Genomic DNA, 27,469 nt, shown 5'->3' on the forward strand with positions numbered 1-27,469 from the left:
GACTCGATGATCCTGAGGGGCTTTTCCAAACAAAACGATCCTACCGCAGCCCCCGCGCCGCCGCAGACATGGCGCCCCCGGCACAGGGACTGCAATTCCCGGCGTGCTCTGCGCGCCGGGCGCGGCCGCTCCCGCCCGTCCCGCCATCCGGCGCGGCCGCCATGCTGCGCCCCAAAGCGCTGACGCAGGTGCTGAGCCAGGCCAACACCGGCGGGGTCCAGAGCACCCTGTGAGTAGGGGCTGGGGGCGAGGGGCGGCCTCCCCGCCCGTGTGCTGGGGGCTGCAGGGCCGGGCTGGCGCGGTCCCGCTTTGTCGCAGGGGAGTGTGCTCCTGCGAGGAAATGCTTTCTTCCCCCTGCCCTGGAAATGGCTCCCCGGGCGGGGTGGGAGGCGAGGGGCCTGGAAAGGGCGTGTGTGGTACTGGGGCCATGCACAGTGCACGGTGCTGGGGCCGCGTATGGTGCTGGGGCCATGCACAGTGCCAGGGCGATGCACATTTCACTGTGCTGGGGCTGTGCACGGTGCCAGGACCGTGCACTGCGCACAGAACATAGTGCACGGTGCCAGGACCGTGCACTGGTCACAGAACATAGTGCACGATGCCAGGACCGTGCACTGCGCACAGAACATAGTGCACGGTGCCAGGACCGTGCACTGGTCACAGAACATAGTGCACGATGCCAGGACCGTGCACTGCGCACAGAACATAGTGCACGGTGCCAGGACCGTGCACTGCGCACAGAACATAGTGCACGATGCCAGGACCGTGCACTGCACACAGAACATGGTGCACGGTGCCAGGACCGTGCACTGGTCACAGAACATGGTGCACGGTGCCAAGACTATGCACTGCACACAGAACATGGTGCATGGTGCCAGGACCATGCACTGGTCACAGAACATGGTGCACGGTGCCAAGACCATGCACTGCGCACAGAACATGGTGCATAGTGCCGGGACCATGCACTGGTCACATAACATGGTGCACAGTGCCAGGACCATGCACTGTGCATAGAACATGGTGCACGGTGCCAGGACCATGCACTGGTCACAGAACATAGTGCATAGTGCTCAGCCCCCTGGCACTGCAGTGGGGTCTGCTGTCCCTCTGGGTTTCGAGGCACCAGTTTGTCCCTCTGTCTTGTTTTCAGGCTCCTGAACAACGAGGGGTCCTTGCTTGCCTACTCAGGCTACGGGGACACTGATGCCAGGGTCACCGCAGCCATCGCCAGCAACATCTGGGTGGCTTACGACAAGAATGGACACCAGGCTTTCAACGAGGACAACCTCAAGTTCATCCTCATGGACTGCATGGTAGGTGGGGCTGGGAGCTGCCTTCCCCTCCCTGGGGCTTCCCTGGGACCCCGCTGGTGGTCCCTGCCAGGCTGGGGGTGTGATGGGTGCTGTTTCTTCCTGGGCAGGAGGGGCGAGTGGCCATCACGCGGGTGGCAAACCTGCTGCTCTGCATGTACGCAAAGGAGACGGTCGGATTTGGGATGCTGAAGGCCAAGGTAATCACAGAATCCCAGAATGTCAGGGGTTGGAAGGGACCTGGAAAGCTCATCCAGCGCAACCCCCCCGCCGGAGCAGGAACACCCAGCTGAGGTTACACAGGAAGGTGTCCAGGCGGGTTGGAATGTCTGCAGAGAAGGAGACTCCACAACCTCCCTGGGCAGCCTGGGCCAGGCTCTGGCACCCTCACCGCGAACAAGTTTCTTCTCCTATTCAAGCGGAACCTCCCGTGTTCCAGTTTGCACCCATTGCCCCTTGTCCTGTCACTGGCTGTCACCCAGAAGAGCCTGGCTCCATCCTCCTGACACTCCCCCTTTCCATATTGATCCCCATGAATGAGCTCAGCCCTCAGTCTCCTCTTCTCCAGCTCCAGAGCCCCAGCTCCTCAGCCTTTCCTCGGCAGGGAGATGCTCCACTCCCTTCAGCATCTTGGTGGCTGCGCTGGACTCTCTCCAGCGGTTCCCTGTCCTGCTGGAACTGATGGGGAGGCAGCTGGGGGGGCACAGGGCTGTGTCCCCACTGTGGGCTGGGAAAGAGCTGTTGAGGAGGATGAGAATGGGAGTGGTGCAGGAACCTGCTGTGCTTGGGATGCCTCTTTCCTCCTTGCAGAACCTCCTTTGTCCCCTGTACCAGCCCAGACGCTGCACCACACCTTTTTAAGGCTCTAAAATGAATTACAGATTAAAACAAGTACAACGGGTGGTGTGCATGCGGCTTGCAAAATCCCCCCCGGCTCCGCTCACGCCGCTCTCTGCTCGCAGGCGCAGGCACTGGTCCAGTACCTGGAGGAGCCGCTCACGCAGGTGGCCGCGTCCTGACCACAGGAGCCGAGGGGCTTGGAGGTGCCACCGGCAAAGGCCGTTTGTTCGACACCGTCACCGGCAAAGGTGGGGGGTGAGCAGCCCCACAGGGATCCCAGAGCTCGGTCCCACTTTGGTGCGGCCTTTAAAAATAAGGTGGGGGAGCAAAAAAGTGTGGGGGGAATAAAAGTGTGTCTAATGCTTGTGTTGTTTTGTGTCTCTTGCAAATAAAAGGAGCTGGGGGTGGGGGTAACACACGCTGGGCAGGGCTGGGGGTGCCCCGGGCAGCGTTTTGGGGCTGCCCGTAGCCCCATGATGCGCTGTTGCCGTGGGGAAAACAGGGCAGGGGCTGTTGGGGACTCATGTCATGGGAGGGGGTACGACAGAGCTGGGCCCCCTCTGCACCCCTGCCCGGCTGCATTGGGGCGGTGTTCGGGGGGCTCCCTCCCTTCCCCAGTTTCCCCGGTTTTCACACGATGGCAGCAGAGACGAGGAAATGCGTTCGCACCCGGTTGGAGCTGGGGCTGCCGGTCCGGCTGCCCGCGGTGCCTGTGCCGCTGCCTGTGCCCCAACCTGCGCCGGCCTCCGCAGCCAGGATCAGGCCCCGGCTCCTCCTCCGGCCGCCCCGTCACGGTCCCAAGGGTGACACTACCTGCCCAACCTGCGCTGCGACACCCGGTCCCACCCCTTGAGTCAACCGGCCGAGCCGCGCTGCCAGCCCGCCCGGCCCGCCGCTCCCGGGACCCCGCTCGGCCCCCGGCCCCGCTCGGACCTCAGACCCCGCTCGGACCCCAGACCCTCTCGGGACCTCGGATCCCGGACCCCGCTCCGACCCTCGGACCCCGGACTCACCCCGGATCCCGGACCCCGCTCAGACCCCCAGACCCCGCTCGGACCCCGGACTCACCTCGGACCCCGGACCCCGCTCCGACCCTCGGACCCCGGACTCACCCCGGACCCCGGACCCCACTCCGACCCTCGGACCCCGGACTCACCCCGGACCCCGCTCCGACCCTCGGACCCCGCACCCCGCTCGCTCCCCCGCGCCCCGTCCACTCTCCGAACCCGCTGGGACCCCGGACCCTCCACGGACCCCGGGCCCCGGACGCCGCTCACTCGCCGGCCCCCGCCGGCCCCCGGCCCCCGCCGCTCCCTCCGCAGCCGGGAGGACACCGGGAGGACACTTCGCCCCCCGCATCCCCTCCCCCGGTGCCTCCCGGGCCCGCCCCGCTCCGCCTGCCCGAGGCCTCGCAGCGCGAAGGAGGAAACCGGGCGGCAGCGGCCCCGGCGGGGCGGGCGGCAGCCGGGGCGACATGGGCAGCGCCGAGGAGGATTATAACTTTGTGTTCAAGGGTGAGTCCTGGGCTCGAGGCGAACCCCCGTGCCCAAAACGGATGGGACGAAGGCTGGGGCTGCGAGGAAGGAATTGGGGTGCTGTGCCCCCAAGGCTGCTGTGTCCCCAGCAGGGATGTCGCTGACAGTCCCTGCAGCTCTGGTGTGCGCCGGGAGCTCCAAGGGGTTGGGGGATCGGGGAGTGGGCACCGGCCTTGGTCGCGTCCCTGGTTGGCGGCGGCAAGGTCAGGGCTGGCGAACGGCACCGGGGTCCGTGGAGGTGCCAGGAGACCCATCCCCACGCCAAGGCTGCACACGTGGGGCATTGGGTGAATTGCTGGTGCGTGGTGGTGGCTGAGATGGCCAGGGCTGAGCGTGTGAGACAGAAAGAGCGTGCGAGACAGAAACAGCGTGCGAGCCCATTAACACTCGAGAGCGGCAGGTGTTTAAAAGTCCTTTTGCTGCGGTGACCCAGGTGGTGGCGCACGCAGAGGACATGGGGGTCAGACCTGGGCTGGAGAAATGGGGGCACAGCCTCATGCCTCCCAGCTTGAGCTCCAGTGACGTGACACCCCAGTGTCCTGCGTCTCTGCCGGGGAGACCTCACTGGAATTCAATGATCCCCTGAGGGAAAGGGAAGATGGACGGGCTCTGGTGTGCCACCAGTCCTGGGTGCCCACTGCGGAAGGGTGACCTGAGACCCTCCAGCATCCTCGCCCTGCTCCTGCTGCCTGGTCACCCCCCTGTCACCCCTGACCAGCACTGGGGCCACAGCAGCAGCTGGGGAGCGTGGATGGGCTCAGCCGGGATGGCTCAGCCGCACTCGAGGGGCTGAGAGCTCATGATGCAGGGACGGGACCCCCGTTTGCTGAAGGAGTGACCCCGGTGGGTGTCTCACCCACAACCAGCCTCTGCGCCCGGGGCCAGGGTTATGAAATGGGGGGTGGTTGTGCACCCTGTGCCAGCAGCTGGGGGGTCTGGCTGCTGCACTGCCGAGGCAATGAGCTGCTGGCTTGGGTCAGAAAGGTTATTTGAGTTACTGTGAAGTGTCTTGGAGCAGCCCTCTCCCCTCCGCAACTGCTCCAGCAGGCTCTCTCCCTTCCTTCCGCAGTTGTCCTGATTGGAGAGTCCGGGGTGGGCAAAACCAACCTGCTCTCCCGCTTCACCCGCAACGAGTTCAACCATGACAGCCGCACCACCATCGGGGTGGAGTTCTCCACCCGCACCATCATGGTGGGAGACGCCGTGGTGAAAGCTCAGATCTGGGACACGGCCGGGCTGGAGCGGTACCGCGCCATCACCTCCGCGTAAGGATGGGACGCCCAAAATTAGGGTCCCCCTGCTACCTGGGTGGTGATGCCCTCGTAGTCGAGCCCCACGGGTGAGGGTGCCGTGGGGGGTGTCCCAAGCATGGGGTGATGGTGGGATTCTGCTGTAGGTATTACCGAGGAGCTGTGGGTGCCCTGGTTGTCTTTGACATCACTAAGCACCAGACGTACGATGTGGTGGAGCGCTGGCTGAAGGAGCTGTACGACCACGCCGAGGCCAGCATCGTCGTCATGCTGGTGGGGAACAAGACCGACCTCGCGCAGGCTCGGGAGGTGCCCATGGAGGAGGCGAAAATGTTTGCAGGTATGGGCTGGCACCCTGATAGCAGGGACCCGCACCAATGCGGGCACCTGGGCATCTCTAAAGGGTTCTGAAACAGCCGTGCCCTTGCTGGGGTCTGCATTGTCTCGGGGGACTCTTTTCCTTTCAGACAACAACGGGCTGCTGTTTGTCGAGACCTCGGCGCTGGACTCCACCAACGTCGAGCAGGCGTTTGAGACCATCCTGAAGGGTACATGGCCTGGCATATCCTGGGGAATGGGGCATTGCAGGGTCCCTTAGCAGGGATGCAGGGCTGAGCGGAGGATGCGCAGCGTGTCTCTCCTCTGCCCTGCTCCACGTGAGCTCTTTGGGACTGGTTTTGGCGTCGTCTTTCTGGCTGGTTTGGTTTCTGGCCTTTCTTGCTGGGTGTTTCACTCCCCATGGCTTTGTTCTCACAGCCCCCAGGGCATCCCCAGAGCCCCCGGGGCTCCTTCTCCCCCTGTAATCCCCAGTTCCCCTTCCTGTTGTCCTGGCTCCTGACTCATCATCTCCAGCATCCTGCTGAACCAGCCCTGGGGACCTGGGGGGACGGGGATGGCGATTTCTCCGGGAATGGCAGCCAGCAGTGTTGGGGCAGGAATGTGGTGAGGCGTGCTGTGCTGTGCCATGCCATGCCGTGCCGTGCCATGCCGTGCCGTGCCGGGAGAGCTGCCAGCCCTGGCATGGGGTGAAACACTAATCCAGGTTGGGCAAGAGGAAATTGCCCAAGTGCAGGGTGTTCCCCAGGCACTACAGAAATGCAACTTGGGGGAGCTGCTCCCTTGTCACCCCTCAACTCATCCCCTCTGCTGCACAAAGGGGACAGGGCCAAGCACCAGGCTGTTGGGTGAGCAGCGGGGGCTGCAGGCTCGACGCTGTCCCTGCTTTCCCGGGGGACCCTCGGCTGACACGCAGACCCCATCGGCACCTCTTGCTTTGCAGAGATCTTCCACAAAGTGCAGCAGCAGAAGCAGAGGAACAGCCAAAGCAACACGGTGTCACTTGCCAACGAGAGCCCGGAGAGCGCGGCCGCGGCGCAGACGGAGAAGCGCCCGTGCTGCGTCCCCCTCTGAGCTGCCCGGGCACCCCGGGCAGCCCCTGGGGACCCCTCAGCCCCGGGACATGCCAGTGCCACAGGGCTGGGTCTGCCTCCACACAGCCTCGGCTGGCCACTGGCACAGGCTGGTGTCACCGAGCCTGCAGTGCCACCCTCATCCTGGTGCCATGGGGACCAGCAGCCCAGGCAGTGGCCAAATTCTGCCCTAAACGGTGAGAAGCACCAGTGCCAGGAGCCCTGCTCTGGCTGCTTCGTTTGTGCCGGGCCCTGAATTGTATCTCCACCGTCACGCACGGACCTCCCAGCCCCCCTGGACCTGCAGAGGACTGGGACACCCCCGCGGTGCTGCTGGGGAAGGAGCCAGGAGGTTCTGGCCAGGATCATGCTCGTGATGGGAGCCGCTCTGCTTGCACTGACCCTGGGGTTGCTCCCGTGGGGCCATGCTGTGCCAGGCCCTGAGGATGTGGCTGTCCCCACAGGTCTCTGTCCCCACCAGGGACTGCTCTGGGCTCATCCCAAGCCCTAAGGAGCTCAGCCCTTGGCACGCCTTTGTCCCCATCCCAGACATGGGACAAGCGTGATGGCAGGACCCAGCGAAAGTCCCTCCCGTCGGGGTTTGGTGCTGAGCCTGGTGCTGTGTGTCCGGCACAGTGGTGACGCAACCATTAAAGGTCTTACGAAACGGCAGGTTTGCTGAGCTGGAATTCCTGTGTGTTCGCGGTCCCGTGCTCTGGTCCCCACCTCAGGACGCACTGGAGGTCACAGCCACCCAAGCAGCCCAGCTGATGCTGTGGTCCCCCTGTGCCCCCCCGTGTCCCCACACCCTCAATAGGGGACAGCTGGCAGTTTAGCAGTCCAGACCAGTCCAGTTATTAGAAACCCCTCGGACCTGGGAAATTCTCCGCGGATTGTGAGAACTGGGTTCTTCATTCTAGTTCTGGCCACTTGCTCTTCCTTCACACTGGGCAGAACATCTCAGCCCAGCTCCCATTTTGTGCCCGTGGTTCTGCGTGGAGAGCGTGGCCGTGACTGTCCCCACCGGTGGCACAGCCGCACGCAGCAGTGGCCTCTCCCTGCTGCCGTGCAGTGTTTTGCACGGGGACAATCGAGGGCCGTCCACCCCAGAGCCCTGGGGAAGGCGCAGCAGCGCTGAGCAGGTACCAGAGTCCTCACCCGGGGCCCTGGGGACAACTGGCCACTGTCACCTCCGAGAGCCGGGTCCTGCTGGAGGGGCCTGTCCCAACCACCCGTGGGAGCAGCTGCATTCACAGGATCCCAGAACATCAGGGGTCGGAAGGGACCTCGGAAGCTCATCCAGCGCAACCCCCCCGCCGGAGCAGGAACACCCAGCTGAGGTTACACAGAAGGTGTCCAGGCGGGTTGGAATGTCTGCAGAGAAGGAGACTCCACAACCTCCCTGGGCAGCCTGGGCCAGGCTCTGGCACCCTCACCGCGAACAAGTTTCTTCTCCTATTCAAGCGGAACCTCCTGTGTTTCAGTTTGCACCCATTGCCCCTTGTCCTGTCACTGGATGTCACCCAGAAGAGCCTGGCTCCATCCTCCTGACACTCCCCCTTTCCATATTGATCCCCATGAATGAGCTCAGCCCTCAGTCTCCTCTTCTCCAGCTCCAGAGCCCCAGCTCCTCAGCCTTTCCTCGGCAGGGAGATGCTCCACTCCCTCCAGCATCTTGGTGGCTGCGCTGGACTCTCTCCAGCAGTTCCCTGTCCTGCTGGAGCTGAGGGGCCCAGAACTGGACACGATATTCCAGCTGCGGCCTCCCCAGGGCAGAGCAGAGGGGCAGGAGAACCTCTCTCAACCTAAACTCCTGCCCCCCCTCCCCTTACCTGGCACAGGTGAGCACACCTGGGCGGTGACGGGCAGCCCCGGCCACCAATGGGTGCGGAGGAGGAAGGGCTGTGGCCACCAATGAGTGCGCAGGGGACGGTCCCTGCCGGGGCTGGATGAGGCCCGGAAATCCCAGTTAGCCCAGTGGGAGTGGGGCTGTGCGCGATGCGGGGCAAGGACGATGAGTACGACTACCTGTTCAAAGGTGGGTGTCCTGCTCTGGCCAAGCCTGCAATGAGCTGGGCCCGGTCTCAGCCCTCGGTGGGTGGTGCTGTCTCCATGCAGCACCCTTGGGTAGGGCTGGGTGCTGCGGCTTTGGCTTGTGCGGGGACATAACAGATGGTCCCAGCGCTGGGGACCTGGGGAGGCTTGTTGGGGTGCTGGGCAGAGGGGTAGGGGGTACCGGTGGTGCTGGGGCCGTAGGGTGGAGGCTGAAATGCTGCCAGCAGGCTGAGGGTTTGCTTACTGCTGGTCTGGGTGCTGGTGACTGTTTGTGGCCCTAGTGCTAATTAAAGTAGCTCGTTACTGCTGTGGGAGGAGTCTGGAGCCCTCAGCTGGGTGCAGCACCCCAGGGTGGCCGTGCCTGGGTGCTGGGGGCAGCCCCAGGAGGTGGGGGGAGCTGGTCTGTGGTGCTGTGTCAGTCTCAGGGCGGTTTTGGGTGCTCCCCTCTGCCTGGTTGGACTGAGAGGAGCCGTTCTGGGGGCTGAGCGAGCAAATTTCCAAGAGGAAAAGCTGTGCTGCTCCCCCCGCTGCAGTCAAGGGGAAGGGGCCAGGGCTCGTCCTTCCCGGTGCTGGTCACAGTGTGACCTCTCCAAGGGGACAGGGCTGGGACCCTGAAAGTGCAACGTTGGTTTTCCTGACTGTAGGAACCCAGGGCGCCCATGGAACGCCTCGCTCTGAGCTGCCATCCCCTGCGCACACCGGCTTTCCCGGTGATAGCAGCTCTACCCTTGTGCTGGTTGCTGGTGCCGGTGCTGGGTGAAGCCAGGGGACGACTTGGCAATGTCACAACCTCCTGAGCAATAAAAGCTGGGGAATGAGATCACCCATCGGCCGGTCGTGAGTCAGCCCTGCCGGAAAGGCCCTGAGTGATTCCAGCCACCGCCGCGCCGGCAGCCCCCGGCCCCTCGCTTACCCCCCTGGCCCCTGCCCAGGAAAATCCTCCTCTCCGGAGCTGTTCTGGGACCCGACAAGGGGGAAACGCTGATGCCTCGGGGTGAGGTGTCTGGGCAGGGACTCCTCTGGCTGGCGCGGCCTTTGCTGCTCGCCCGGTGCGGTGCCAGCCGCGCGGCTCCGCGGTGGCCGTGGCGCAGCGCCCTCCTGCCGTGCCGCCCCCTCCCCGGGGTCCTACCCGAGCCAGGGCTGACAGCAGCTCTGCATTCCCTTCCTCAGTCTCATGATGGTCTCTGGAGTCCTTAGAACAATCAGAAAACTCAGTTTTGAACGCAAGGTGTGCTCAACCCTCCTGAAGTAGGAGCGAAGCCCAAAGGAGATGCGATTTTTAGGGGCGTGGAGCTGCGCCCGTGCTGTCTGGGGTTGGACGGCTCCGCTGAGACCAGCTTCTGCCCCTGAGAAACAAGGGATGGTCGCTGCTCGGAGCAGCCTCATCCCGATTTCCACGGAGGTGGGAGCACCAGCTGCCTTCCCACGTGTCCCGGCGCGATGTGGATTCCAGCTGTGCTCCCGGGAAAGCCCTTGGTGTTGCTGGAGGCGCTCGGGAGAGATGAGAGATGGCCCTGGGCATTGCTGCTCCGTGGACCCTTCCTCGGGGGTCCTGTGCGGAGCTCCTGGCTGTTCCCATCCCCACTCTGGGCTGGGACGCGAGGTGTGGAGGATGTTTCACCGGCGCTCGTGGCGTGTGTGCTCTCTGCTTTAACCAGCTCCTGCGTGTCCAGCGAGGACCGAGCGTGATAAACGCTTTTGTGTGGGGGGAGGAGGGTGCTGCTCAAGTCCCTCCAGCTCAGGGGGTTGGGGCTGAGCAAGAACCTGCATTGAGGTGCTCCAGAATCTGCTGGAACCCTGTCCCAACCAACCTCCTCCCTGCATCCCTGGCTGCGATGCCAAGTCCGCCTGCGCAGGGTCAGTGTGTGCCTGGCACGGGCTGGCTCTGCTCCTTTCTCCCTCCTCAGCCTGGTTTGCTAAAGCTTTCCCATGCCAATACTCTTCTTGCTGGCTGCAGGGGTGATGCAGCACGACGTGCTCGTGCCTCAGTTTCCCTCGGCTGTACTTAGTGCAGGTTTCTGGCAGGCAGGGCTCTCACAGGTACCAGCGGCGCTGCCCTCCCGTCCCCAGGCCGTGGAGGTGCTTTGGCTGGTGCCAGTGAGAGCGCGGCGCTGCCGGGGCAGGGATGGACGTGGTGGTTGAGCTGGGGGAAGCAGCAACATCCCTTTGATTAAACAACAAGCCGAGATCAAAGTAGCGCGGCTCGGCAAGCCTTAGCAAACCCAGCGCATCACCAGCCTGTGTTTTTCTACCAGTTCGTGCAGGGTAGTCCAGGCTGTCATGGTCCTCTGGGGCCTTCACATAGCACCCAGTGACTTTGGGTGCTGCTTGGAGGAGCCATCCTTCCCTCCCTTGCTGGCCACCCTGACCCAGCGGTGGCCGGCGAGGCTCTGGTGGCTTTTGGCTACTCTCGGTGACCCCGGGGAGCTGCTCCGCACGCCGCCGGGCTCCACGGAGCAGCGCTGTGCGTTGCGTGCCCTGCAAGGGGGGTTTGGGCGAGGGGGTGGCCCAGGCGAGGCAGCAAAGTTCCTGCGAGCTGGAGCTGATGGGGAAGGACACAGAACAAGCTCCTTGGAGGATGGTGACTGCTGAGCCTTCAGTGAGTGTGGATGTGTCTTGCCGCGTGTCCTGCAGGGTGTTCCGCAGCCCTGAGGACGAGCGTGGCCGTGTGGCACAGCCGGTGGTGTCCCGTGCTTGGTGTTGCTGCTCCAGCTTTCTCTCCAGCGTGGTCACTGGATGGTTGTGGTCCCAGTCCTGCTGTTGTCAGATCCTGGGAGGGAGAAGTGTCCCCCAAGCTTGGTTCCAAGAGGGTGGGCAAAGTGAAGTGGCTGTGTTTGAGCGCACCTGGAGAACGTACAGAATCAGCAGTGGGGGAATTAAACAAACAAAAAGGAAATCAGAACCCGTTGAGTCATAAACTCAACAAACTTGATAGGGGAGCTGCGTGATAAAACCTCCCCAGAGCCTGTTCCACCAGATTTTACAGGAACCAGCCAGGCCTGGGACAGGCAGAAAGTGCATTTTGTTAATCCACACCCAGAGACTTCCCCGCACGCTCAGGGCTGGACAGTGGCAGTAGAAGAGGAGGATGCTGCTTCCTTTTAGGCAGGGTCTTTCAGTCCTCTCACGTGCCCTCAGGACTGGGACCTTGGGCTGGAAATAGGAGCCCCGTTCTGCTTGGCCTCTCTGACCGGGCTGTTTCCACACAGCTCCTGGCTCTGGTTTTCTGCCTGTTTGGGTACGTAGGTGCATACGGCGTCTTCCTGTCCGCAGTGCTGGGACACAAACCCCCGGCACCCTCCAGGCAGAGGTTTCCTTGAGGGGTATTTACAGGCGGCTGCGGTGCCGTCGGGATGAGCGGAGGCTGCTGGTCCTGCCCCCTGAGCGCAGCTTCGCCAGCGCAGCCGCTCACCCAGCGCCTGCTCCGGGGGGCAAGTGGAGCTGAATCTGGGGTGGGGGCAAAGCTGGGGACCCCCCACCCTTCCCGAGTTGGGCGGTGGGGTTTGCCGAGATGGTCGGTGTTGCTGGATGCAAATGCCTCTGCTGGGTGTCCCGGGGGGCTGACGCTGTGCTTGTGCCCCCCCCAGTTGTGCTCATCGGGGACTCTGGGGTGGGGAAGAGCAACCTGCTCTCCCGCTTCACCCGCAACGAGTTCAACCTGGAGAGCAAGAGCACTATTGGGGTGGAGTTTGCCACGAGGAGCATCCAGGTGGACAACAAGACGGTGAAGGCTCAGATCTGGGACACGGCCGGGCAGGAGCGGTACCGGGCCATCACCTCGGCGTGAGTTTCCTTGCTCCCCGCACACCCCCCGCACCCGGGGCCGTGCTGTGACCCTGTCCCCTTGCTGTCCCCAGCTACTATCGGGGGGCGGTGGGAGCTCTGCTCGTCTACGACATCGCCAAGTACCTGACGTACGAGAACGCCGAGCGCTGGCTGAAGGAGCTGCAGGACCACGCGGACGCCAACATCGTCATCATGCTGGTGGGCAACAAGAGCGACCTGCGACACCTGCGGGCCGTGCCCACCGACGAGGCGCGGAGCTTCGCAGGTACCTGGCCCATCCCGTCCTGTCCCACCTCGAGGCAGATGCAGCTCGTGGCACCTGCCTGAGCTCGCCCTGTCCTTGCAGAGAAGAACGGTTTGTCCTTCCTGGAGACGTCTGCTCTGGACTCCACCAACGTGGAGATGGCTTTCCACAACATCCTCTCGGGTAAAGGGCAACCAGGAAAAGGGGGGACGGAGATGGGTTTGGACATTGTGTCTTCCTAGAAGCCTGCTGAGGACCCTGGCTGTACATTCTGGGGTGGAATCCTGCTCCCCTGGATGGGGAGGTGTGGGCATTTGCACCCCTTGAGATGTATGTTCCGGGAGGGGGCAGGTCCTTCACCGAAATACACATTTAAATGTTTGGGTTTTTTTTCCCCGTCTGTTCTCTCTGCTGGCAGAGATCTACCGCATCGTATCACAGAGGCAGATCTCCGGGCAGCCAGAGTCGGAGTTTGGCCCCAGCACGACCATCGAGCCCATCCGGGTGCTGCCCACGCAGCAGGAGGGCAGGCAGGCGCCCTGCTGCCAGAACATCTGAGCCCAGGGCGCCCCCGCCCTGACGCCCCCGCCACCCAGCACGCGGTGCCGTCATGTTTCTCACCCTCTACCTCTGCTCGCCGCAGCCCCCCAGGACAGGGTGGGCTGCTGGCTGCCTCTGCACGGCTGCTCTTGGGTGCACCGTCACGCTGCCTGTGTGCTGCTCTCCCTGTGTTTATGTAGGACCTACACTAACGCGGGGAGGAGGGGAAAGCATCAGGGCCTCTCCCCATGATTGGGACATGCTCTCCCCTCGTGTCATTGCTTCCTTTAGCCCTGAAGGCGCAGTCACGGGGTGACTCGGGGTGGCACTGAACAAGCCCAAACGTCCTGACTCCCTTGTTTGGTGTCGCATTCCAGCGGCACCCCTGGGTGCAGCCCTTGGGGTGGGGTGGGGGACACTGGCTGCACCCTTCTCTCTCCTGGAGAAGCGAGCAGCAGCACAGTGGGTGCACCCAGCCCTGCCCCTTCACCACCAAGGGCTGGGTGCGCCCTGGGTGCTGCGGGGCAGCGGGGGGGTCACTCCCTCCTTGTCCCTGGAAGGACCCGCTTTTCATGCCATGAGCCCCTTGAAGCGTGTCTGCGGCACAGCCCCAGCAGAGGGAAAAGCTGTGCAGGGGGCTGGAGCAGGGACCAGGGGTTGTGTCCCTTGGGGGAGCCCTGAGCGGGGGACAAGGGAGTCACAGGGGTGGCGTGAGGAGGGTGGGCGCTTGGTCCTTCCCTGCGTGGCGGCCGGTGCCAGCGCACGGAGCCGCCCTGTCACCTTGGCCGGACTCGAACCTGCTCCGCTCTGGTCTTGTGTCACTCGAGGCTGGTGACAGCGTGGGGACACGGCTGCCACTAGATGGAGCGTCTGCTGCAGCCGCGGGGTGACAGCGGCCCTGTCCCCTGCCCGGGGGACAGCGGGTGCCTCCCGGGGGGGACATCGCCCAAGGTACTGGGACAGACTGGGCTGAGCCCAGGGCCACTATCAGGGTGATGGGCAGGTGTCAATCAAGGCGGGTGCCGGTGCTGTGCTGGCCTTCCTGCGAGAGCCTGTCCCTCCCCATTCACCCCAGTGCTGGGAGCGTGTCCCCCATTGCAGGATGGGGTCGGGGGGGGGTCTGTGTCTCTCCATGGCTGCCCCCAGTCACCCCATCTCACTGGGCCGTGCCAGCGGGATCTGTGGGTCTGGCCTTGGGGCGTGATTTATCAATAAAACAGGAATTTGAGCAAAATCCCTAAATAAAGTTGCTGCTGGAGGCTCTTTCTCTCTCTGTTGGGGTCCTTCCTTCAGGCCGAGAGCTGCCAGCTCGGCCCCGCGCCTCTGCGGCATCCCCGAAGGATGAAGGGCAAGAGCGGTGAGGAGGAGGAGGAGGAGGAGGAAGGTGTGAGCGTAGCCTGGGCAAGGGTGCGTCTTGCTGGGAGGCTGGAGAGGAGAGCTTGAAATTCAGGCTCCGAGGGGCAGGTTGGATCCTGCTGCCGTGGCGCGGGGGTGCCTGAACCAGCCGTGGAAGTGGCCGTGGTGCCCGGGTGCCAGCCCTGTTTGGGTCAAGTTTGCCCTTTTTTTTTTTTTTTTTTTTTTTTTTTTTTTTTTTTCCGAACCGCCAGCGCAGCCGCCCCAGCCCTGGCGGCAGCACCTTGGCCTTGGCTCAAGCCATCGCGGTGCAGCGTGTCCCCACAGCATGTGGCACCGCTGTCCCCACGGCAGCCGCGGCTCTGAGCTGGCCAGACCCACCCTTGGCTGCATCCCGTTGGTGTCTGACCGTGTGTGCTGGTTTGACTGAAAATGGGTTGATTTTCCTCATGCACTTAGAAACCTTTCTTTTCCATAGCTCGCGCGCTCATTATTTGGGCTTAGTTTGAGAACAAGAGATAACAGCCCAGCACAGAGTTAATGTTTGGAATCGCTCTGCTCTGAGAGCCAAGGACACTCTGAGCTCTGCCCACAGGTGTGAGGCAGCGAGGAAGGGGATGGACGGACAGAGCTGGACGGACACCCAGACTGAGCAATCAGAGCGTTCCAGCCCATTAGCATCATGCTTCAGATATAAGGAGAGTTGGGTCTTCTGCTCGTTCTCTCGGGCACTTTCTCTTGCATGTGTTGGTTTTTTTCTTTGCTCTTTTTGGCGCAGCTGGGGGAGTTTTTGGTGCGGGATGTTTAGTCCGTCTTTTGCCATTTTGCAGAGGCCTCTGGGTTTTTCTGCCTTTTTCCCTCTTTTCTCTCTCTGGGATGGGCTGTGGGACCAGGTGCCGTTTCCTGGGACTGGCTGCTCAGCGTGTTCATGAGGAATTGCCTTGAGTATCTTTTATTTTGATTTTATATGTATATTTACTAGTAATGTATTAGTATTTTGTTATTTTGTTAAACTGTGTTTATCTCCATCCAAGTTTCTCCCTTCCCTTCTGATTCCCTCCCCTATTTAGGGGCTGGGGAGGGGGTGAGTGAGTGGCTGCGTGGTTGTGTTGCCAGCTCGGGTTAACCCACGACACCGTGGCTGGAGTTTGTCCCCAGGCGTGTGACAGTTCCAACCCGGCTGGGCTGTGCCCACACCAGCTGGCAGAGGCACAGCGACGTGCAGACCCGCGGAGAGCGGCCACCTCCTCCCGCACCATCTGCCCGCACTGAGACACGGCGCCAAGAGGTGATGTCAGCCCTGTCAGGGGGTGCCGGCGGGGTAAGGATTAGGGATCCTGCCCCCAGCACTGCAAAGGGACGGGTTGAGCCAAGCGTCCCTTGGGGCTTGTGGCCACTAGATCACAGAATGACAGAATGTCAGGGGTTGGAAGGGACCTTGGAAACTCATCCTGTGCAACCCCCCCGCCGGAGCAGGAACACCCAGCTGAGGTTACACAGGAAGGTGTCCAGGCGGGTTGGAATGTCTGCAGAGAAGGAGACTCCACAACCTCCCTGGGCAGCCTGGGCCAGGCTCTGGCACCCTCACCGCGAACAAGTTTCTTCTCCTATTCAAGCGGAACCTCCTGTATTCCAGTTTGTACCCACTGCCCCTTGTCCTGTCACTGGTTGTCACCCAGAAGAGCCTGGCTCCATCCTCCTGACACTCCCCCTTTCCATATTGATCCCCATGAATGAGCTCAGCCCTCAGTCTCCTCTTCTCCAGCTCCAGAGCCCCAGCTCCTCAGCCTTTCCTCGGCAGGGAGATGCTCCACTCCATCATCTTCGTGGCTATAACGTGGCTCAGATGTGCCATCCCACCAGGCGCTGGCACAGACACGCAGGCTGATGAGCTCATTTAGGCTCACGGAGACACTTTCAGGCTCGGCAGCTCAGTTTTGTTCCAGGTTTTCCGGCTTTTAAAGGATTTCCGCTGGAACGAAGCAGCGGGACGGGTGAAACGCGGCAGAGGTCGCACACGAGGCTCAGGGACGTGCGACGGTGCTGCCAGCGGGACCGGGAGCAGCAGCGGGTGCAGGGGAGCTGACAGTCCTGCAAATGAAGTTCCTTTGCTTTAATTAACCCTGAGAAATGTTCCTAAAAGCACGAGACACTTGTCGTGGTACCAGGTTACAGCCGCGGTCCCAACTACTGCTCCTGGACCCCCCCCACAGCGTGAACAGACAGAAACCAAGAGCAGACACCAAGTTTCTTAAGTAATAATACTTTAATAAAATTAAGTTCTTAATGTAATTTAGCACATTTAATACATTAACCCTTTCCCTTCTTTGTTTTCTACAAGTTGTGCAACATCATTATTTTAATTTTTTATTTTATTTTAATTTTTTTCCTTCTCCCCTTATACTATATGCCTCAAAACTCAGACAACGAGCCTAACTCTACTTCTATGTTCGGTTATATCTCTCTCTCAGGCCTTTATTTTTGCGTAACGCCAGAGAGATGAAAATACCTGGATGGAACATGTGATCAGTTTCCAATAGTAACAATCCCGACTACAGGTTTCCTATGACGTTAAAAGCAAAAAAAAGCAAAAAAAAAAAACCCAAAAAAGCAAACACAACATAATAGGGAATGGACTTTAAACGGAGGGGCCACACGGGCTACACCGGGCAACTCTTGTGGCTGCTGGCTCAGCACGAGGTTGGCAGTACCGTGGAGCAGGACCGTGGGACGGCACCCGGGAAAGCAGATGCACACGAACTTGGACAGCGGTTCCGAGCGAGGACGAGAGCGAGCGAACGCAACTAGTCAAGCAAAAGTCATGAAGGGCTGGCGGGGGGTGGGGGGGGCGGCCGCATCACCCGCGCTGGCTGCTCATGGGCCCCGGTGGTTTGGGGTTGGCTTGAGCTCACGGCTTACGTGGGAAATCCCACCGGCAGCGAGCTGGAGCCTGGGTTTCGGCGGGGCAGAGCCGCAGGGAATTCCCTGCAGCCCCGAAGGCTCCGGGTGGTGCAGCCGCTCCGCGGGGGCTGCGCCGGGCAGCCCTGGGGATTCCCACGGCCCAGCAGCGTGAACGGGCTCCAGCGGACCCGCCACTTCGGGATCCACTTGTGCCACAGCCCCTGAATCCCACCGCCTTTCATGTTGGCTTAACACCGTTTTTAACTCAGGGGCAAGTCCTCAATTGCAAAACAGGATCTGGCCCCTGATTTTATTTTTTTTTTTTTTCCTTTTTTCTTACAGTCGTCTTGAACAGAATTCGTAAGCAAAAATGAAAAAGCAGCCTGTGACCGTGTCTCTGTGTCCCAGCCCTGGGGAGCAGAGAGAAGATCTCCAAGGCCACCGAGCGCCGCTCTGTCTCGTCGCTCTGTTTCTCTGCAAGTTATTTCAAAAGCATCATCGCAAGACCTGAAAACACATTCTACCGTCAGCTGCCTGGTAAACTGGTGCCACCATCAGGGGGCTGACTTCATTTTTTATTCCTGCACAGGCACCAGTGGAACAACTCCAGACTTTACATTAGTGTCACTTTACCGGGGGTGACTTTCAATTTGTGCCATTAGCAGCCCTGAAGTGATGCTGGAGCGTATCCAGCGCTAACGCCGCCGCCTGCCAGGGCTGAAACGGCTTCAGATTCCAGCAGAGCAACCCCATTGAAACGGGGAGTTCCACGGGAGCACAGGCAGGACCTGCCCGACCTCCACCGTCTCCAGCAGAACTGAAATCGCCCCAGCGCAATTATGGTTGAATTTTCCATCGGGACACCTGACAGCAGAACGTGCTTTCGAGTTGCTATAGTATGTGAAAATGCACAATAAAATACAGAGATTGCTCCCTGACATCCTAGAAAGGTTTTTGGAAGAACCAGCCCACCCTGGCTCTGCTCCTGCCGGTGCTGACAGCCTTGCTCGGCAGAGCCAGGATGGGACCCCACTATCAATACACAAGTTACTATAAAGTGCATCCACTTTCCAGTCCAGGGCATCACCGTACGACGTCAATCACTGACTCTTCAAGTATCGAAACAAAAAAATGAGGTAAAACAAAAAATGAAAGAGCAAACAGGCTGCCTCGCCACCCCTGCGAGGAAGGACCAGGCGCTTGATTCCACCGAGCACGAACCCCTCCAAAAGCGCGGGAGACATCGTGCCCTGCTTCCCGAAACCTGAGGAGGGTCCCGTGATCGCTGATTCACAGTGCTAAAACGCAGAAACCGAATGAGAACTGTCTTTGCTTCCTGTCCTAACCTATTGCATGGCTTTGCTGAAGGAATGCTGGTAAGCGGCTGCTTCGGCCCGGCCCGGCAGCGGGTGCGTCGGCTGCGGGCGAGGGAGCAAGGGGCAGCCGCTGTGTTTCTCAAAGGCTTTGGGATCTTTGTGGATGCTCCTGAGCTACAGGACATCGCTGGGTTCGCTACGGCTGAGCCACGACGCAGAGGATAGGAGCAAAAGCTAAACCCAGAGGTAACCACCTTCCGCAAGTGTTTTCTTTGTGACGCTCTGCTCCTCTGAGAATTAATGGAGTTGACGCTAGGTCATTTATTTTCGAGTTATACCATGTAAACAGCGATTTTGGTGCAGTGAAAAGCAGTCACCAACGCTCTGGAGAAAAGTGCTGGCCTGGCTCTGAAACGTACGGACCAGGGTTTAACCAGCCGGTCGGGGCCGCGAGGCAGATCCTGCCCCAAACTGCCCCACGTGGGATCTGCCGGCAGCAGCGAAGCGGAACGGACCCGCCGTCCAGCGCCGGCACCGCGAGGACTCCGGCCGCTGAGCCGGAACAGCCCCTTCCCTCGCTTTCGCTGCCGAAAACCGGGTGCTCGCCGTGAACGTTCCCCTCCCGGGGCGCAGGGATGGCTGCGGGGAAGGACCCTGCGGGCTCGGGGCTGCCGTGGGCAAGCGCAGGCCCGGGAAGGGGCTCCCAGCCCAGCGGGGCCTTTTGCAAACATCCCACCAGCGCTCGAACCCCATGATTTGAGCCTGAGCGATAGCCCGGCGCAAAAAAACCCCACCCGACAAGCCAAAACGCGGCATCCTGAAAGACGCCGGTCGCTAAACGAGCGAGCTCATCCCGAGGCGCGCATCGTTTCCTGGGTGCAACGCTTCCTCACCGGGTCCAGATATAACCAAAGAAAGGACATTAAAAAAAAACCCAAAAAACAAACAACAAATCAAAAAGGGAACAAACCAACCCTAATGTCCGGTGTGCCCTGCCCAGCTCGGAGGGCAGAAAGCCCAACGCGCGGCCCCGCGCCTTCGCACCAGCACCGCGCTGCCCTCGCGCTCTGTCCGTCATGTTAGAGGGGAGTTCATCCAATTGGCCTTTCCTTTGCCTTCCCACCCAGGAACGGTCCCACCCGCCCATCGCTGGGACCCGCCGACACCTTCGGTGCGCCCAGAAGTTCGCAAAGCAAGAACGGCACAAGAAAAGCGACGGCGACTTTGAACGTTTCTTTTTCTGAAATTTCGCGCTCCAGGCCCGAGGCTGGAGGTCGGAATAAGGCAAAAATAACAGCCTAAAACTTGATTTTGTTCAGTGACTAGCCAAATCTTTATATTTTTATTAAAAAACCAACATAAAACCCCAAACTTATCTTGTTAAAAAAATACATATTATTAGATCCCTTTTTTTTTTTTTCCCCTCTATAAAAATAACTTCAGGACTTTGATTGACGGAAGGTACCAGTCGGTGGTCTGTTATTTTGTTAGGCTTTCGTTCGTTTATTTGTTTGCTTCAGAAAAATAGTACCAAAAAAGATGGAATTTCTGGGGAAGTTAAAAATGATAGCGGATCTTGTTTACAAGTTTATTTTACATTCTGCTCTGTCTGGGATCACTTGGATCTACTATAGATTAAACAATATGGATAGCATCTACTATTTGAACTAGTTAATTTTATTTTAATCTTTACTCTAGGATTATATGAAATAAATTTGAATGTTTATTATTATTAACTTTTTCTTAATACCCATTAACTCGAACTTTTTTTCTTCTCCTTTTTGGTTAAAAACAAACAAACAAACAAAAAAATTTTCATGTTTCAAAATGCTCCTTTGAAAGGCAACAGAGCAGAAGCATCTTCCAGCTGCTTTGGAAGGGGAGCGGGACAAGGGCTGGTTCCGTGGGGGGAACAGGAGCCCCCGGGAGCTCGAGGCCGCTCAACCCGCCTGGAAAGCGGCTCCTTGGGCCAATGCAAAACACTCAGGGACGTGGTTAAACGAAGCGCGTGCTTAAGTGCTTTCCTGGATTAAAGCGTGTGCTTTGCACGCTCGGGGCCTCACGGGGACACTCGGCCGCTCCAAGGCTGGCCCCACAGGCAGATGTGCCCGCCGGGGGGACAGAAAGGGGGACATTTCCCCACGTGGGACGGAGGGACGTTGGCCAGGAGCTCTGCACACGCTGCTCCGTCCCGCGGCCGCTCGGAGCAGCGGGTGCGAGCCCAAAGGCGCAGCAGGACACGGGTCCTGCGCAGGCTCTGAGCCCCGAAAGGACAACGGGGGGGGGTGTTCGCAAGCTCAGGCCGGGACACAGGGACAAATCCTGTCCCTGCAGCCCGCTCGCCTACAGACAGAACCGGCCGCAAAGCCGAGGGGGGGCAATGGATGGCAATGGCTGGCACGCACCGCCCGTGCCGGCAGAGCGCCGGGCTGGCCCGGCTGTGGGAAATCCTCTCTCCCGGGCCACAAGCAGTTTTACACGGGGCGCTCTGAAATCCTGCTGCGAACGGAATCAACGGCAAAACTCCCCGGGATGGAATCGAGCCTGGTGTAGCGCTGGTGGGAACGCGAGGAGGAGGAGGAGGAGGAGGAGGGCTGGGGAACGCGGGCAGAGAGCGCCCGGCCGCCCGCCAAACCCGCGCTCCCCGAAGAACCTGCGGCGAGAGCAAACGAGAGCAAACGTGCAGCCCCTGTGCCGGAGCCCCGGGACGCTCAGGAGCTTTGCTGCGGCGGGATGGGCCGGTGACGCTGCCCCGAGGCCCAGCCCGGCCCGGGGGGGCCGTAAAGCCTGAGCCCCCAAAATGTTCCGGCGCACTCAGACCCCAGCCCTGGGCACAGGGATTCGCTAGAGAGCAAACACAGGACGGGGGCTTCGAAATGACCGCACGGCCTTTGATTCATAGTGGTTCTTCTCTTCTACTTCTCTGGTTTTTCATTACCTTTTTTCTTTTTTTTTTTTCTTCTTTTTTTTTTTTTTTTTAAATACATCCAACTGTGTTAATTTCTTATTTCTGGAAAGGGCTATCTGCACCATAACTATCACCTTTTACATACACACACGCACACACGAGAAAGGAAACATATATTAAAAACACTTTTTAAGCAATACTCTGGATACAAATGTATTTTTTAACCTACATATATTCTAAACCTTCTAAACTTTTAAGGATCACTTTATCATAAAATAAAATATCCTTTTTTCTTATAATAAATTACCTAATAAAAAGTATTTTTATTAGCCCAGTTCCTTGCTACATTTACATGTAATAAATGCATTTATTAAAATAGAATATTAAATTATAAAGAAATGTTCTAATTTTAAAATCTTAGTCTTTTTTTCCCTCCTCTCTCTCTCTTTAAAAAACACCAGTAAATGCAACAAAATAAACCCTTCAAATACCAAATAAACAGGTTGAAGCATTTTGATTTAAGAGGTTCACAATATTAACAGTCTGAGCCGTGTATGTATGGAGATCATTTTTTTTTTTAAGAAAGAAAGAAAAGAGAAAAAAATAATAGATATCCCTCCAGCTGAAAAATACTTTTGCAAATGGGAGCTAGGACAAGATATTTTTAATAGTATCTCCTCATTAAATATAAATCCAATTTTGGTTCTTTTTTTTTTTTTTTTTTTCTTTTGTTATGTATTATAATACATACTATTCTCTATATAATTTATGTCGATGAGGATGACATCACAGCATGATATTACTTTATCCCTCCGTTTCCCTTTGTTAGGTTTTGTCACCCTCTCCCCCGCATCGTCCCTTCTCCGGGAGTCCCTGTCCCCCCCCCATGGCAGTTCGCAAAAACCAGCCCAAGACGCGGCAGGTTTGGGGGACACTGCAGAGCAGGGCAGGCGTCGCCCCAAAACCGCCCCCCCGGTCACATCTCCCCTCTCCCGCCGCCCCCTCGGCTCTGCCACAAGGAAAGTTTGCAAGATGAGTCCCAAATTCAGCAAAGCACCCGAGCCCCCCGCTCCTCGCGTTCAGCAAGTGCTGAAATTGGCTGCGGTTTGGCAAAGCTCGCGTGTTACACCCCAGCGACGAGCCGAGCTGGGGTGTCTGGCACCACATCAGCCCCATCTGCAAGATGCGCTCCATCCATCCCCTCCCCGGCCCGGGTCTGATCCTGTCACGAACCAACGCTCAGCACCTTCCATCGCGGCCATGCTCCAAACCCCCGAGCACTGAGGGACCAGCTCCCCAAAGCCCCGAGCGCTGGGGGACCAGCTCCCCATCCCAGTGCTCCAAACTCCCGAGCACTGGGGGACCAGCTCCCCAAAGCCCCGAGCGCTGGGGGACCAGCTCCCCATCCCAGTGCTCCAAACTCCCGAGCACTGGGGGACCAGCTCCCCAAAGCCCCGAGCGCCCGGGGACCAGCTCCCCATCCCAGTGCTCCAAAGCCCCAAGTGCTGGGGGACCAGCTCCCCATCCCAGTGCTCCAAAGCCCCGAGCGCTGGGGGACCAGCTCCCCAAAGCCTGGAGCGCTGGGGGACCAGCTCCCTGAAGCCCTGAGCGCTGGGGGACCAGCTCCCCAAAGCCCCGAGCGCTGGGGGACCAGCTCCCCAAAGCCCCGAGCGCTGGGGGACCAGCTCCCCATCCCAGTGCTCCAAAGCCCCGAGCGCTGGGGGACCAGCTCCTCAAAGCCCCGAGCACTGGGGGACCAGCTCCCCAAAGCCCTGAGCGCTGGGGGACCAGCTCCCCATCCCAGTGCTCCAAAGCCCCGAGCGCTGGGGGACCAGCTCCCCATCCCAGTGCTCCAAAGCCCCAAGTGCTGGGGGACCAGCTCCCCACCCCAGTGCTCCAAAGCCCCGAGCACTGGGGGACCAGCTCCCCAAAGCCCCGAGCACTGTGGGACCAGCTCCCCAAAGCCCCGAGCGCTGGGGGACCAGCTCCCCAAAGCCCCTAGTGCTGGGGGACCAGCTCCCCATCCCAGTGCTCCAAAGCCCCGAGCACTGGGGGACCAGCTCCCCGAAGCCCTGAGCGCTGGGGGACCAGCTCCCCAAAGCCCCGAGTGCTGGGGGACCAGCTCCCGAAGCCCCGAGCGCTGGGGGACCAGCTCCCCAAAGCCCTGAGCGCCCGGGGACCAGCTCCCCATCCCAGTGCTCCAAAGCCCCGAGCACTGGAGGAGCAGCTCCCCAAAGCCCCGAGCACTGTGGGACCAGCTCCCCAAAGCCCCGAGCGCTGGGGGACCAGCTCCCCAAAGCCCCGAGCGCCCGGGGACCAGCTCCCCATCCCAGCGCTCCAGCCCACAGATCTGCCACCCTCGTCGCGGAATCACCCGCCGCAGCTCAGCCCCGTGGCAGGACGAGTGCCCGGGGGACACAGCCACCCGCATCACCCCGGCACGGCGAGTCACGGCCGGGTCCTCGCCCCGGCTCCACCGTCCCCATCGGCAGATGGAAACGCTCGGGGACGACCCACGAAATCAGCAGCGCCCGGAGCCCGAAGTGCGCGCACCCGTGTTGCGGGTGCTCGCTCGCCGCACAGCGATGCAACATCACGAGTCCACCGAACGGTTCTTCAGATTGACTCTTACAGCCCCCGGCTGACTCGCAGGAGGGGGGGTCCCGAGGACCGGGCCCCCTGCAAGGGTTTTGCTGCTCCTAAACCAGTGGAAGAGAGACCGGGCTGGGCCCCAGCGCCGCTCGCCTCCCCGGGGCGCAAGCGGGGTGCCCCGAATCAACCGAGTGTGCAGAACGGGGGGGGCCAGTGGGCTGGGAGGGACGCTCAGGGCAGGGTTTAGCCCAGCTGGTTTACACTCCTGTCACAAGGGGGGGTCACCAAAGGGACCCCCCCCCGCTGCGGAGAAGGGCAGGGTGCAGGGAGGAGGGCTCTGTCTTTAGTTAACATTATTGCTGGTGAATTAGACCAACAAGCCATTTTTAGTCACCTATCAAGGAAGATACAAGTCAGAGCAAATAGTTAAGGTCATGGGCATTTTTCTCGTTTTTTGTTTTTATTTTTTTTTTTTTTAAGATTTTTATATATATACATATATTTAAAAAGAGAAAGAATTAAAAAAAAATTAAAAAAAAATTACGCAAATTTGTTGTTTAAGCCCCGCAACCGGGCTCCCCTCGGATGCTTACAGGCAAGGCCCAGGTCTGCCCCTCTCTGGGTGCCCCCCATAGATGGGGGGCCGGGGGGGCATGGCTCTCCCGCACTGCCCGAGCCCCCCACGCAGCCCCCCCGGGCCAGAGGTAGCTCTCAGTGCGTTTACAGCGCCCGCTTTTCTTTCTTCCAAAGTTGCTACATCAAAATATGGAGTTTGGTGGGGGTACGGGGGGAAAGCAGAGGAAAAGGAGAAATCAAAATAAAACAGGGGCCGAAATACTTCTATTCATTTTCAACTAAAACTGCTACATCAAGCTTTCTTTTATATATATGTATATGTATATATATATGTATATATATATATATATAAAGGTTATTGGAACTGAAGATTTTATTAAAGGCCAACTTGGAGACTTGAGTAGGAACCTCGTCTGCAGAGAGGGGCAGACCTGCCGCTGCCTGGACAGACGGACAGACCCCTCCGGTTCCCACCAGCAAGCATGGATGTTTGTTTGGGTCATGATTCCTTATTTTTTTTTTTTCCTATTTTTTTTTCCTTTTTTTTTTTTTTTTTTTTTAAAAAGAAAGGTTTTCTATTTTTTTTCTCGTAACATTTTCAGCATGCAGGAGGCTTTTACATCGTTTGTTAAGGCGAGGGAGGAAATAAAAGGAGCAGACGAGCCCCCCTCACCTTCCCCCTCCGCACTCCCTGGGGTCGGCGCTAGAACAGGTCCCCCCAACCCCAGGTCCCCAACACGGGTGTCTCCTTCCCCCCTCCCCGCTCCCACCCACCTCTTCACAACCTGGCATCAAATAAAGACATCGATCAAAAACTTGCTCACATTACCACGAACAGACTTCACTCAGCCAAGAACGACTAGTCACTCAACTAACATATCGGCCCCGGGGGACACAGCCAGGGAAGCGTTTGCCATCGCGGTTTCCAGCTAAATCCCCCCCATTACCAACACGAACGTTTCCAAATGCCCCTCTGAAGGGTGGTTGGATCCCCCCCCCGCCCGCCCCCGCAACCCAGCTCTTGCCCCTCTTGACATCAGAATTTTGCACATGGAACGGTTCAAATCCAGCCCTGGGGACGTGGCGGAGGAGGTGGTGGGAGGGGAGAGGTCACAGAAATGTTCCCCCTCTCCCTTCCCTGTCGTTTACCGGGACCAAACCCAAGCCAGAATTTGAAAGAGAACTGGGCCAGTTTTCGAAAGGACGTGGCCAGAGCTGGCCGGGGCTCCGGAGCCTTCGCCGAGGCCACACTTCACGGGGGGATGGCTCTCAGGTCTGTGCCCCTGGGGGCTGTGGGGGCACCCCCAGCCCCCCGTGTCGCACCGCGGCTCCCACCCGCACCGGCGGGTCCAACACCGCATCCCCACCAGGGCCCACGCGCACCACGGGGCCGGGAGGACCGTGCGCCAGAGGGTTCTTAAAGCTTTGGGGAGGAGGCGAGTACAAATTCGACCCGACAGTGTCCCTTTAGCACAGCATTTTTTTTTTTTCTTCTTTTTTTCCTAAACATCGGCATCCACTCCAGAGCCTAGGGACGCCGTCCACCCCTCCATCTACCTCTTGCCCCTACGTAATATTTTACCACTGATGCGAAAACGGTGGAGGCACAGCATTTCACACCCCTCCACCCCATATCTGAAGATGGAAAGTGGATCTTTATCCACGTCCCGGAGCGGCCGGCTCGGCCTCCCCTCCGGCAAGCGAGGACGGCTTGAGCGGACCAGCCCGGGCTGGCGGCAGCAACCGGGAGCAAGCGGCAGCAAACCGAGAAGAGGGGATGTTCCCAGGAACATCATTACGATGAAAATAAAGTCTCCTGTAACTGAAGGGGAAAAAAAAAAAAAAACAACACAAAAAAACCCCCCAAAAAACTCAGGCAATATTTTTTTTTTTTTTTTTTGCTGTAGAACTGTCTCTGCCAAGTTGTGAAACTTGTTGGTTCAGTTCTAAATCAGGGTCCAGGATCTGCGAGAAGTTGAGGGGTAGGAGATGGGGCAGCAGTGGTGAGAAAAATTATATATATATAATTTTACATACACACACATATATATATATAGGTGCTTGATGAGTTAAGTGCCTATATATATATACACACATCTATTTATAGATAGGTATACTGGTACTTGATAATCCAACACATCTTTACCATCACAGCATTTTGGCATCCAGAGACTGGTTGAACAAACCTGACGATGTGAAGATGCTGCCGTGCATCTCGTGTGCATTGGCACAGAAGCCAGATTCGAAGCCCATCCTCACCCACTTCCCAATGGTTTCAAAAGTATCTGATTTAACAAAACCAGAAGTCTTGAAATGCTTAAAGGATGTTCAACAAGGCAATTTTTTGTTTTGTTTTGTTTCGTTCTGAAAAAAATATAATATATAAAAGTGGCCAACCTCAGGAAGATCCAGGTAAAGGACAGCTGAAGAGGTTTTGGTCCATAAAGAAATACTTTTCCTTCTTTTTTTTTCCCCCACTCGGTTTTGGGTAACAAAAGTTTTGGTCCAGTTTAAAAACGACGACAACAAAATTATATATATAAACTCGGGTTTGTTTTTTTTTTTTTTTTTTTTTGCTTTCTGTTGGGATGCATGTTGGTTTCGTACGGGCTCATCGCCTATATTGCATGATCGTCTTTCTTAGGTTTTGGTGCGATATATATCTTTTAAGAAAACAAAAGCACAAGATTATGTGTGTGTGTGCACATGCGCATGCATGTTGTGTGTAGCTGCAGCTGGTATCGCTTGGAAAAAAGGATGAAGAGTGAACTACGGAAACGTGGAAGTCGATGCACTCCCCCCATGGATGGGAACTTTTGAAATACCCTGTTAGTGACTCCTGATTCATCTGATG

General features: G+C 58.7%; 3 protein-coding genes across 3 annotated transcripts; all 3 read left to right on the top strand.

The window, feature by feature from the left end:
• The first annotated feature begins 131 nt into the window (after positions 1-131).
• On the top strand, positions 132-2,512 carry LAMTOR2 (late endosomal/lysosomal adaptor, MAPK and MTOR activator 2). The gene is made up of 4 exons (XM_065653743.1): positions 132-229; positions 1,151-1,313; positions 1,421-1,510; positions 2,273-2,512. Exons 1-4 carry the CDS (start codon positions 162-164, stop codon positions 2,327-2,329), a joined length of 378 nt encoding a protein of 125 aa, XP_065509815.1. The 5' UTR covers positions 132-161; the 3' UTR covers positions 2,330-2,512.
• A 1,081-nt stretch (positions 2,513-3,593) lies between these two features.
• On the top strand, positions 3,594-6,929 carry RAB25 (RAB25, member RAS oncogene family). The gene is made up of 5 exons (XM_065653627.1): positions 3,594-3,664; positions 4,755-4,950; positions 5,082-5,275; positions 5,403-5,483; positions 6,215-6,929. The coding sequence occupies exons 1-5, from the start codon at positions 3,625-3,627 to the stop codon at positions 6,343-6,345; spliced, it is 642 nt and encodes a 213-aa protein (XP_065509699.1). The 5' UTR covers positions 3,594-3,624; the 3' UTR covers positions 6,346-6,929.
• Positions 6,930-8,304: 1,375 nt separating this feature from the next.
• Positions 8,305-14,161, top strand: LOC135999967 (ras-related protein Rab-11A-like). The gene is made up of 5 exons (XM_065653565.1): positions 8,305-8,382; positions 11,987-12,182; positions 12,257-12,450; positions 12,532-12,612; positions 12,848-14,161. The coding sequence occupies exons 1-5, from the start codon at positions 8,343-8,345 to the stop codon at positions 12,985-12,987; spliced, it is 651 nt and encodes a 216-aa protein (XP_065509637.1). The 5' UTR covers positions 8,305-8,342; the 3' UTR covers positions 12,988-14,161.
• The last annotated feature ends 13,308 nt before the right edge of the window (positions 14,162-27,469 follow it).

This window comes from Caloenas nicobarica, chromosome 31, assembly GCF_036013445.1.
Source record: "Caloenas nicobarica isolate bCalNic1 chromosome 31, bCalNic1.hap1, whole genome shotgun sequence".
Lineage (NCBI taxonomy): Eukaryota > Metazoa > Chordata > Aves > Columbiformes > Columbidae > Caloenas > Caloenas nicobarica.